General features: G+C 51.2%; 2 protein-coding genes across 4 annotated transcripts in view; one reads left to right on the plus strand and one right to left on the minus strand.

Moving 5' to 3' along the window:
- Nucleotides 1-5,345, plus strand: part of caskin1 (CASK interacting protein 1) — a gene marked incomplete in the record, with an annotated part of 112,375 nt that extends 107,030 nt beyond the window's left edge. Inside the window, 4 exon segments of the mRNA XM_062533339.1 lie at nucleotides 176-1,572; nucleotides 2,169-2,967; nucleotides 3,266-3,857; nucleotides 5,146-5,345. Of these exon segments, the coding sequence (XP_062389323.1) occupies nucleotides 176-1,572; nucleotides 2,169-2,967; nucleotides 3,266-3,857; nucleotides 5,146-5,242 (2,885 nt within the window).
- A 6,744-nt stretch (nucleotides 5,346-12,089) lies between these two features.
- The window catches only part of traf7 (TNF receptor-associated factor 7), a 17,194-nt gene continuing 16,783 nt past the window's right edge, over nucleotides 12,090-12,500 (minus strand). For all 3 annotated transcript variants that reach the window (XM_062531337.1, XM_062531336.1, XM_062531338.1), the window contains exon 21: nucleotides 12,090-12,500. This exon is cut by the window's right edge and continues 281 nt beyond it. The gene's annotated coding sequence lies outside the window, so the exon portion shown is untranslated.

The following is a 12,500-nucleotide window of genomic DNA, read 5'->3' on the forward strand; positions in this document are numbered from 1 at the left end:
CCATCGCTTCTGTAATTGCTTTGTTTTGAAATGTACTGTAAGGGATTGGAGCAATGTTTCTGGGTTTATGATGTTTTCTTTTTTGCTTCTGAGTTTCTCATGGATTACCCTTTATTTTGACATGTACACAAACTCTCTCTCACACACACACACACACACACACAACCAATCGCAGGCCATCAGAAGAAGCTGATGCTGGCCGTGAAGAAACTGGCCGAGTTGCAGAAGGCCACGGAGGGCCGCGGCTCCCCGCGCAAGAAGCACCCTCCCGCGCAGGAAGTGATGTCGATCGAGAGCCCGCCCTACGAAGGCGGGGAGTGCATGTCGCCCAAGATGAGCACCTTCCAGGACAGCGAGCTGAGCGGGGAGCTGCAGGCGGCCCTCAGCCGACCCCCCGCCGACCGCGAGCCCAAGCCGCTGCCGCCCGACGCCCGGCCCAACAGCGGCCCAACGACCCAGCGCGCCCGCAGCGTCCAGGAGAACAGCCTGGGCAAGAGCCGGGACGGCGAGGAGCCCTCGCACCCGCACCCGCACCCGCACCCGGGGCCGCCCAGGAAAGAGGCGCGCACCATGCGGCAGAGCAGCCAGCCGGCCGGACAGAGGGGGAGCGTGTCGTCGTCGTCGTCGTCGTCGTCCTCCGCGCAGGCCAAGCAGCCGCGCTCGTACCCGCAGGGCGCCGGGCCCCCTTACACCCCGCCGCAGACGCCCACCAAGACCAAGGGCTCGGCCCAGCAGGCCGCCGGCTCGCCGGCCAAGTCCAAGCCCGGTCCGCACCTCCTCTCGCAGGGCGACCGGCCCATGTCGCCGCGCTCGCACCCCCAGTCGCCCACCACGCACAGGGGCAGCGGTCACCCTCCGCCCGCGGCGCATTCGGGGCCTCCGCCGCCCCACCCGGGGGCCGTTCCCCCCGCGCTGGCCGTCACCACGGCGCCCGAGCCCCCGGAGGTCCTCCAGCCGACCCCTCAGCAGTCGGCGCCGAACGTGTCCGTGCCGCTCCTCTGCCTGCCGCCGGATGGCGACGGCGAGCCCGACGAGCAGGACGAGCAGGGCCTGCCCAAGAAGCGCGCGCACAGCCTCAACCGCTACGCCGCGTCCGACAGCGAGCAGGAGCGGGACGAGCTGGGCGTGCCGGTCGGCGGGGGCAACGGCGGCGGCGGCGGAGGGGGGGGGAAGTACGCCACGGTGCAGAACCGCGTGGGCCGCAGCAACTCCATGCGCGGGCAGGCCGACAAGAACGTCAACCGCAGCCAGTCGTTCGCCCTGCGGCCCAAGAAGAAGGGCCCCCCGCCGCCGCCGCCCAAGCGCTCCAGCTCGGCCATCTCCAGCTCCAGCAGCAACCTGACCGAGGTGCCCGCCGAGCCCAGCGGCGGCAGCGGCAGCGGTGGCAGCAGCGGCCCGCTCCTGGAGGTCAACTACCACCCGCAGCGGCGCGCTAGCGACCTGGGAGCCGTCGCCGTGGACACGGGCAGCGCCGGCAGCGTCCGGAGCATCGCCGCCATGCTGGAGATGTCGTCCATCGGCGGAGGAGGCAAGGGCCGGGCCATGCAGAAAGCACCGCCACACTACCTGCAGGTGAGTGTGCCTACAGGCTGGGGAAATGCATCAAATAAAGAGTTTCTAATGCAGCGCTTTCATTCAGAAACAGACTAACAGTACCAAACAGTGCTTTAAGGCAGCTGTAAATCATAAGATTCTTTGATAGAAGTTGCCAGACATATCCACACAAGAAGAATACATATCAATATGTCCAATACAGCAATATAAAATATTCATCCAATACAGATGTGCAAAACAATGGCCATTACCTGTTCTATGTCATCTTAGCAAGGATCACCTGATGTAGAGCGACAGCTATACAGGCAGATATATAAATGACTATTATACTTTATAATATATAAATACTAGCCCATTTGCATGCCTTGTAAAGAGGTGAAGGCTGTGTGATATGCAGGACTACGCAGTATACCCACTTAAAGAGCATCCCAGTATATTCACTACAGCTAACTAGACTACACCACATGGGCTGAAGGCTGTCATGTCCTGACACCATCAATTTAGACGTTCTTCCTGACTGATGAGGTGTTAGACGTCACTGAAGTCTATATTTTACACATTACTGGTGTTATTTTATACTTTATACTTTAGCGTGAAATCTTTTGCCCTTGCAGGTGGGCAAGCAGCACGATGCGATTGGTCTGGACGGTGAGGTGGTGAACCGGCGCAGGACCATCAGCGGACCGGTCACTGACCTGGTGGCAGCGGCCAGGGGCCAGCGGGAGGCCAGCCTGGCACTGGCACCGGGACCGGGACCCGTGGCAACGACCTCTGACCCCGCCAGACAAGGCCCCGAGGCCCAGCCGGGCTCCGGCGGCAGCTCCGCGGAGAACCTGCCCTTCGCCGAGGACGGCTCGCTGACCATCAAGCAGCGTCCGAGGCAGGGGACAGGCGAGGGCGACGGCGAGGAGATGCCCGACAGCGTCTACTCCCTGCCACCGGGGGAGCTGTCGCGCGTGGACGCCACCGCCACCCTCAAGAGGCGCGTGCGGAGCAAGCAGCAGCAGCAGCAGCAGCAGCAACACGCCAACGGCGCCAAGTTCCACCTGACCGAGTCCAACACGGTCAAGCGCCGGCCCAAGAGCAGGGACAAGGACGCCGAGGACATGCAGAACGGGCAGATGCCCATGGTGTACCAGAACGGCACCGGCACCATCAAACGGCGACCGCCGTCCGAGTCCGGTGAACCGCAACAGCAACAGCCGCAGCCAAGACCACTGGAGAGTTCCGACGGGACTCCCCCGAGGAGAGGCAGCGCTGACCTGGGTGGTCCGGGTGTCGAGACCCCACGCAAGGTCAAGCCTCCGGTGTCCCCCAAGCCAATGCTCGCCCAGCATATGAAGAAGCAGGGGACCATAGTGCCCGCCTCCAAGAAAGCCCCCTTCCCTGGACCTGGGGGACCGGCCAGTCCAGGTAACGTCACACACACACACAGCTAGCTTCTTGGTTGGTTTTGTTGTTGGCGAATCATGAAATGTCATTTAAGATCGTTGTGAAATGTCATTTAAGATCCTCATAAAATTACTGTATATTATTATTATAAATAATTGTTTTTGTTTTTGTTGACGTGTGAATTCAGAACTTTAGGGACTGTAACTTTAATGATGTTAGTCATATTGTACTGTCTTGCTCTCATGTGCATCTCTCCGTGTTGTTGTCTCACTGTCCCTCTTTTCCATTCCCTCCATCTCTGCACCTGACCTTTGCCTAGTCGAGGGAAAGAAAATACCTCCTCCAGTTTCGCCCAAACCTGCCCCGCCGCCGACCGCCCCGAAGCCGAAGAATGTCCTCCCGTCGATGAACGCCGGCCCCGGCACTCCCCTGCCCTCTCCGGCCAAGCAGCCGGCGGTGGTGGCGTCGGCACCCAAGATCTCGGCCACCGCTCCCACCCCGGTCCCTGCCCTCCCCGCGCCGACCCCCACCAAACCCTCCAGCCCCCCCGCCCAAAGCCCGCAGACGCCCCAGACGCCCCAGACGCCGCAGACCCCGCAGACGCCTCAGACGCCCCAGACCCCCCAGACGCCCGGCCCGTCGCCCAGCGCCCTGCCCACGCCTCCGCCCGTCAAGCCTCCGCGCTCCTCCATCAGCGGAGTGTCCATGGACGCGGCGACCGGCGGCGGCGGAGGAGGGCCCAACACGCCCGGGCCGGGGGCTACGGCGGCGAGCCCCGGAGCGGCGGGCAGTCCCGGGGCGCTGGGACCCGCGGTGGTGCCGGAGGCCGTGCACCAGAAGCTGGAGGAGACCAGCGCCTCTCTGGCCGCAGCGCTGCAGGCCGTGGAGGAGAAGATCAAGGAGGACAAAGAGTGAGTCGTGCACCACGCCGCCACAGACCCCAACTAGCACAGCCACAGTAGATTAGGCTCCGTTTCATTTCAGTTTCAGCCACAGTAGGTTTGTTAATGTTACCTGTGAAAAAAGGCACACCATAGCTATAAAGATAACTGTAACATTGTTAGTATTCTTATCATTATAGTTTATGTTTGGACGTCATCATTCATATTAGCTAGAGCAATACGTTTTTGCCACTATTGTTATTGTTCTTGATGTGAACGTGCCATTGTGTATAAGCCGCAGGACAGTGTTTTATGCAAGTTAAAGGAAACAAAATCATATTAACACCATAACTGCCCCCCTGTATTAACCTCATAGCTGAAGAAATTTAGCAAAATCAATGCATAAGCCGCGGCTAATAGTCGAGAAATTACGGTATTGTTCTTGATGTGAACGTGCCTTTGCCGTCCGTACCTGTGAGGGAATGCCTCTTCCATGCCCCCCTAACCTTTCTAAAGGGCCGTTCACACCAAGAACGATAACTATAACGATAACTATAAACAAATATCGCTCTCGTTAATATGAATGACAACGTTCACACATAAACTATAACGATAACGACATGAAGAGCGATATCGTTGTTGATCACTTTCAGAGCAAGTTTGAGACCGATAAAAAGCTGGCAGCCAATCAGAACCCATAATATTCTAGCCATCACATTCATTAACACGAGGAGAGAATTTTCATATTGTTGGCCAGTGTGGACGCTTTTATCGTTATGGTTATAGTTATCATTATCGTTCTTGGTGTGAATGCTGCTTAAGAGTTACCTGTAGTAAGGGAATGGCTCTTCAATGCCCTCCTAACCTTTCTAAGAGTTACCTGTAATAAGAGAACGCCTGTTCCATGCCCCTAACGGTGTCCTGTGTCCTGTGTGTTCCATGCCCCCTAACCTAACGGTGTCCTGTGTCCTGTGTGTTCCATGCCCCCCTAACGGTGTCCTGTGTCCTGTGTGTTCCATGCCCCCCTAACGGTGTCCTGTGTCCTGTGTGTTCCATGCCCCCCTAACGGTGTCCTGTGTCCTGTGTGTTCCATGCCCCCCTAACGGTGTCCTGTGTCCTGTGTGTTCCATGCCTAACTGTGTCCTGTGTCCTGTGTGTTCCATGGCCCCCTAACGGTGTCCTGTGTCCTGTGTGTTCCATGCCTAACTGTGTCCTGTGTCCTGTGTGTTCCATGCACTCCTAACCTTTCTAAGAGTTACCTGTAATAAGGGAACGCCTGTTCCATGCCCCCTAATGGTGTCCTGTGTCCTGTGTGCAGCTCGGTGGTGGAGCAGAAGAGCACAGGGAGCATCCTGGACGACATCGGCAGCATGTTCGACGACCTGGCCGACCAGCTGGACGCCATGCTGGAGTAGACAGAGCACAGACGGGCGTCGCCGCGGCAACACCTCAGGACCCCAGGAGGGCACAAGGGCACAACGACGACCAACCGACTCCTACGCCCCCCCAACCCCCTCTTTCCCCCGGCCCCCAAACCCTGCACTCAACCAGTCATAATGACCAACCAACTCCAACTCCTACCCTTCCAAAAGCCTCTTCCCCCGGCACCTAAACCCTTCAGTCCACCATTTATTATGACCAAAAATGATAGGTCCCCCACGTCCAGTCTCTCTCATCCACACTCTCCCTCCCCCTTCGCTGTGCTCCTTGATTTCCAAAATCACAGGACAGACTCCACCACCACCACCACCCCCCACCCCCTCTCTCCTCTCCTCCCTGTCAGACTGCACAACTCCCTGATGAAGTACCTCAGGACCGCAGGGCTAGATCACGGCTCCTCGAGAGACAGTTTGTCACATCAAAAGAAGCTGGACCGGCGAAGCCTCACCACCACAGTGGCATAAACAAAAAAAAACAAAAACAAAAAAGAACTGTCCGTCTGTCCACTTGGTTTGGGTTCTTTTCTTTTTGTACAATTCAGAGTCCCTTAAATATTTCAAGCTATTGTGAGAGATAACTAGCAAAAACAATACAAAACAATATGAAATGATGACATTGATAAATGATAAAAACAAATATATGGTATGTGTACACATTGTAAGCATGAGGAAAGTTTATATCTAAAAGAAAATCTCATAGTGAGAGTCATGCATTAGTACAGTAATATATATATAAATATATAAATATATATAAAACATTTTTACGTTTTTAATTTAATGTTCAATGTTCAAAGTGTTGTCATGTTTTAAAAATATGGACCTTTCATGACAGATACAGAGAAGAAAATACATAGATATATATAAATATATATATATATAACCAAACAGGACAAAAAAGAATCAGTCCCTTGATGTACTGAGGCACTAGTGTTGCCTTGCTGAAGAGTGTTGTCTGCTATGTTGACTGAAGTCATTGCGGTGGCAGTGTACTGTACCGGCTGCTTCATGTTCTTGCTTTGGGCCCCTATTTTGAACTGCGTGTCCAGTTCTCAGTCACCATTCTCTTCCCGCTGTGCAGATCCATGAATCCATTGAGTTCTGAAGCACAGCCCCCCCCCCCCCCCCCCCTCCCTCTCATCCACCTATCTGCAACCGTCCTTCAGCTACCCCCCCCCCCCCCCCCCCCCCAAAAAAATCTGTGACCCCCCCCCCCTCCACACTCCCCACCCTCTCCACCTCCTGCTCTGCCCGACTTCCCTGTCCTGGCCAGTGTCCTGTGTGCCTTAAAGTGACAGGTGACCTTAGCGCTGCTAACAAGACCACACACACACGCACACACACACACACACACTCATGTCCAAGATAGAGCAAATCACACATGACGTGGTTCCTTTTTGACCTGTGTCTGATGCATGAACAGAGCGCATGCACCTGGACTCAGACTCGGGGCGATAAGACTCATCCATCTTCCTCCTGGGACACGGAGAGAGCTCGACAGGAAGTGTGTGTCGGAAGTGCTGTGTGTTAGGGGTCGGGGGTTCTCATGGAAAAGCACAAAGAAAAAAAAAAGATGTCCTCCTTTCCCGAACGGAGAGGTAGGGGGCCTCTCTGAACAGGTCGGTGGAGGTGGAAGGTTCGAGGGACAAGTGCAAGTGGCTAGCTGACTTGGGGTATCGATGGCGGTTGGCTGAGAATGTGAGTGGACAGAGGGCCTCTCTTTTAACCATTTTGGTTTCCTGACACGTGGGCCAGTAAGCATGTGTGTGTGTGTGTGTGTGGTTGTTGTGTAACTCCTTATTCCCCTGGCTGGCTGGCTGTGGTGTGGTGTGGTGGTGTGTGGTGTGGTGTAGTCTAGAGTGGCGTGGTGCAGTGTGATGTCTCATCCGTGGCCATTCTCTCTGGGCCCCCCATCCCGAGGCTCTGGAGCTCGTTAGACGGGCTCATGGAGGGCATGCGGAGGCAGCGGCGGTTTCCGCTGGAGTGGCCGGCTGTGACGGTCAGTCCTTCACGGCAGCTCTCTCTGAAGTGTCTGGACGGCCGCTGCTGCTCCTGCTCATTATGGCCCGAACCACTCCTCTGCTTCTCTCTCTCTCTCCATCTCTCTCTCTCTCTCTGCCTGTCTGTCTGTCTCTCACACACGCTCGCTTTCTCTCTATCTGTATTTCCTATTTATACGAGAGGCCATCAGTCGAGGCTGCAGTAGCAGCGGCTTTCAATTTGAGCCGAAGCCGCAGGTGTGTCTGCGCGAGCGCCGGGAACACGCTGGGAGCAGACGGACAGCAGGGTGATGGATCACTTGATGTCTGAGCAGCATCAGACTAAGCACTCTTGAGTTTCTGGGTCTCTTTTTTTTTTTCTCCCCCCCTTCTCTTCTCCCGGCCTCTTTTTTTCCCCCTCTTCTTTTTTTCAGGTGACCTTGTAAACCATTTCCTTTCGTTACCTGAGAGTGACAAAATCAACAGATCTGTCACTTTCTCGGTCTCTCTGTCCTGCCCTCCTTCACCTCAACACTTTTTATTCCTAGTCTCTGAATGTCATTATCTCCTCGTCAGCAGAGCACTCAAACGGCCTCATTATTTTGCTAACCATCTCTGATGTTGCCATGACAATCACTGAGCTCATTATTTTAATTGCCACAGTATCCAAGAGATGTTCCTACGGCGATCAGTGTGTGTGACTAGAATAAGGAACAGGACCCCAGAGGGCAAGAGACAAGGCAAACATTTCCAAATCATGAAAAATAAATAAGTGAAAACTAACCCACCACGTAGGAAAATTCCAGAGGTCTGCGCCATGGCTCAGCATTCTTGCAATAGTTCCAGAAATGCTTTTTTTTTTTTTTCTAGTTAGCTACTGTAGGCTGAGAGAATGTTTGTGATATGTTAAGTTATGTAAACATAAATTATATATTAATAATTAAAAAAGAAAGTATTTAATAATTATGTGCAGCAACCTGAAGGCTTTTAGAGCGCAGATATTTGGGGGGAAATGAACTAAATGAATTTTACTGTCAGATTCTCCCTGTGTTCTGAATAAATTGTACAAGAAAACACTTTTATATTTTTTTCCTTTTTTTTTCTTGTTTTATTTGTGGTCAAATGTTCACGTAGTTTCATGATAAGTTGTATATTATGCAATGTTATGTTTTGAGAACATGTACGTGCCTTGCTTTGTGTTTTCATTTGTGCTCATTCCAATGGTCGTCTCATAAGGAGTCCATTAATAATGTAAATACATGCGTGTATACTAGGGCGAGGAACTGTTTCGGACATTTCTGGTCAGCTCGTCGCCCGCTTTTCCCACGCGTGGGTCGACCAGCCCTAGGTCTATTCTTGAGAGAAGGGCGTGAGAGCCTGGAAAAGCAAGCCCTCTCTCTACTCATTACAGTTTGAGCCCTAAACATGAAATGGACTTTGCCTTTATTTTCTCTTGTTCATCCAACCATCACTGCTCTTCTGTCTTCAATTTTCCTGTGTATATATATATAGATGGATGTTTGTCACGGTGGACCCTCATCCCCCTTTTTTAAGAAAAAAAAACAAATGTGTCTGTTCATTCATTCCTCAGTTTCAGTCAATTTCTTATCGTCTATTTTTGTTTGTTTGTTTGTTTGTTCGTTCCCTTGGAGACAACCTCTGAGGGATGGAAACATAATGAGAAAAAAAAGAAGAATGGAAACGTTGAAAGTCGTGAAAACAATGGTCAAAAAACTTGTTGTGGTGAGAGATATTGTTTGGTTAGTGAAAATAAAAAAAAATAAAGCTGTTTCAATTTATCCTGTTTGCAGAGATGTACAACAACGACAAAAAAAAAAGATTTTTTTCTGCACTGCTCCCGTGTGCGGGCCGTTTATTGTGTTGACGTTCTGCCATTGACTTGTATGATCCCTACTGTGGCTGGCAATGGGAACAGTGGGGCTGCTTGCAGTGACTGCATCAACGACCATCTGCTCTAAATAAATGTTATTTACGAACCCTTTGCTTGCCGTCTCTTTCCTCCGAGTTCATTTAAGAGGAAGTAGGCTGTGTTGTATTTAATTACACTCTTATTAATACAGTGAAGAATCTGGGAGGGGATGTTCTGAGGGTTTGTAGTATAAACATCCCGACAGAGCCAATAACATGTTTAAATGCCTACCGCTCTTGCGGGGTTTACAGTATAAATCCCTACGACGACATAAAAAGATGTCTTGTAAAAAGTTATTGTTCTCCATTAAGTCTAACAGCTCAGCAGGTGCTTGTTGTTGGCTTGTTTTTATTCACTAATATCAGTAAATAAAATATGTATGTTTGCATGAAATATTGAGATCTCCATTAAGCAAGTCAATTACAGCTTCAATGTCACTGCCCTATTTCCTGTGTGTGGTATCTACTGCAACTGTGAGTGCCGAGAATGATGGTGTTGAGGTCATTTAATGTCCAAACTTACTACATTTACAAAATATGAAACTAAACATGAATATGAAATACTCCTAAATTTGATATACAAATCAATGCCTTGTTGGTACACTAGGGGGCGCTCCTTTGCTCACAATGTCAAGCTTTAAGGCTTCAAGTTTGTATTTTTTTCTACCCGAGTGGGAGGTGACAAAGACAAGACAAATCCATCTAGAAAACCAATACCATTGAAATAACCACAGGTCACCACTTCAAAAACTTATAATGCTTTAATGGTAAAATCAGGCTTGCATGATTTTATTTTTGATTTTTAATTTTGTTTTGATTTTCTTGTCATATTTTTTTTACACAAGTGATGTTCTGCTTTTTGTTTTATTTTTTATTTTTTCTTTCCTGGTGGTTAAAGAAGAGAAAACCCAACCTTAAGCCCCAGCAGGTCTAACACCCAACCTCACCCCACCCCACCCCACTCCTCCCCATGACACACTCACCCCCAACCCGTCCGTTCTCTGAGTGAGGTGGGCTGAGGAGGCCGCTGGAGCCATCCGACTGAGCTGGTGGTGCTCAAGGCCTGAGAGAGGAACCTGGCTGGATCGCATCATTGGCACAGCGAGAGCAAGTACACTTTGCAACATTCCCATACAAGGCTGTGCTGCTCACCCTGCCCCAGCGCCAAAGCCAATCCCCAATCCCTCTGTCCAAACCAACCCCCACTGCGCCTGGCCCACAGCTTCCCAGACTTTGGTGTCATGCCTCAGGCATCTGGAAGGGCCCCGGATCGGAGGATCGAACCCTCCACCCCACCACCAGACAGATCACAGCAGTCAGGCCGCTACTACGGCCCTGCTATATGGCCTGGCCACTAGGCCCAAGGGTGCCTGCTGCTCCGCTCCATGTCCACCTCACGTGGTTGTGTTGCCTCAGCAGTGCAAACCTCCTGAACAGAGAACATGGCGTTCTCTCTCTCGCGCTCTCTCTCTCTCGCTTGCTACATTAAAAGCAATCTGACACCAATTCAGAGCTGCCCAAGAGGCGTGATAAGATTACATACACCACTCTAACCCCTCCCCCCCCACCCTCCCACCCTTTCCGCCGCACCTTCCCCCCGCAAAACCCTTATTGCTGCAACTTTCTTAAAGGTTTGCATGTTGATGATCTACAGCGGACAGACCCCATGGCATTTCTGGGACAACAAAGAAAAGACGGGTTAACGCAGTGTGCAGCGAGGAGGACGATTGGCACGCCGAGGCCTGGCAGCACTGCCCGTATCGGGCAAACCAAGACAGAACTGTGGGCACATGGTCTGGTGCAGAGTGAGCAAAGCCATAGAACCTTTGACATGGAAATACTGCATAATACCATATACATCAATATATACATCTACGTGTGTGTGTGTGTGTGTGTGTGTAAATGTGTGTGTGCATTGTGATGAAAAAGGCGGTTATGCAGTGAACGCACTTGGGAAAAAACGAGTTCTTAAAGTCTGAATTCAAAGAAAGCAGTAGCAGCAGCAGCAATAGCGTGGACTTCCCCCGAGAAGCAGAAATGGCACTCAAGCTTTTAAGATGCTTGTCTGGCACTCGGAACTAAAAACACAAAAGACATTAGCGGTGTATACTAGCATGTGGAGAAAGCCAGAAACAGTGATCACAAGGGGGAGTTGACCCACACACATGGTGCAATGCCTCTCCTTAGTGTTACAGTACATCTTGTGGGAAAATTGTGAATAACCAAATTCAATCAATTCATTATCGTTAGAAAATGTACCTTTACTTGGGTGACAAATCAGTATCACTTTTCTAGATTCTGATCGTGATTTATTTTTTACGCTTCTTAATGTTTTGTCTGATATTTTGATATACTCCAGAGCTGAACGGTCATAGAGCGGCCAGATTGAATAGAATCTCCACTTTGGAGTCGAGAGGCACCAGGTTCCCACCCCTGGTGATCAAAGTGTTTCAAGTGTGTCAAAGCGCAAACAAGTCTTTAGGTGCACTGGTGCAAAAAGGGAGGGGGCGGAGTGTATATAGGTGCGTGTGAGCGTGTGTTTGCTTGTCGTTGTGTATGTGACTGTGTGTGTGTGTGTGTCTGTGTGTGTGTGTGTGTGTGTGTGTGTGTGTGTGTGTGTGGAACAGTCAAGGGGCAAATGGTAACTGGGAGTGTGTTGGTTGCAGGCACACATGAAACCAAATAATAAACAAATAAAAACAAAACTGCATTTCAGATCACACAGCCAGTACCCACATCACAAGTCAGCAGCAGCACAGCACTGCACAGCACAGCACAGCACAGCACTGGTGACTGCTCAGAGCGCCGGTTCTGAAAAGAATACTGCCATGGCAACCGCAAATGATGAACAGGCACTGGACTATGTCCTCGTCCTCAACCCCGCCCCCCACCCACCCAAGCCCCACCCCCACCCGCAACACCTACAGAAGTACAGCCATAGGTGCAGAACACTGCAAAGATCAGCACTCATCCGAAAGCCATGCTTTCTTGGTCTCTCAGGGTCATTGACCCTTTCTGTCTCTCTTCCTTAAGGTCCAGGTTAAAATTCATGTCTCTTTCCATGAGCAAAAACGAAAAAAAAAGTAAAGGACTTATTTACAAGCATTAAAACACGATTGTTATGACATGACATGATTCCGGAGTGGCGTCGATCCTTAATGAAAAAGACGTTTTGGTGACGAAGTGGAGACGGATTCCCGGGGCCCACTGACAGAACATGCGATTAAGGCAAACAGTCCAGCTTCATCTCAGCTGTACCCACAATACAAACACAGATCAGACTTCCCGTGATTCTCTGCGGCCGACGGAATTCCTTTTGGCATTCAAAA

This window comes from Sardina pilchardus, chromosome 3, assembly GCF_963854185.1.
Source record: "Sardina pilchardus chromosome 3, fSarPil1.1, whole genome shotgun sequence".
NCBI lineage: Eukaryota > Metazoa > Chordata > Actinopteri > Clupeiformes > Clupeidae > Sardina > Sardina pilchardus.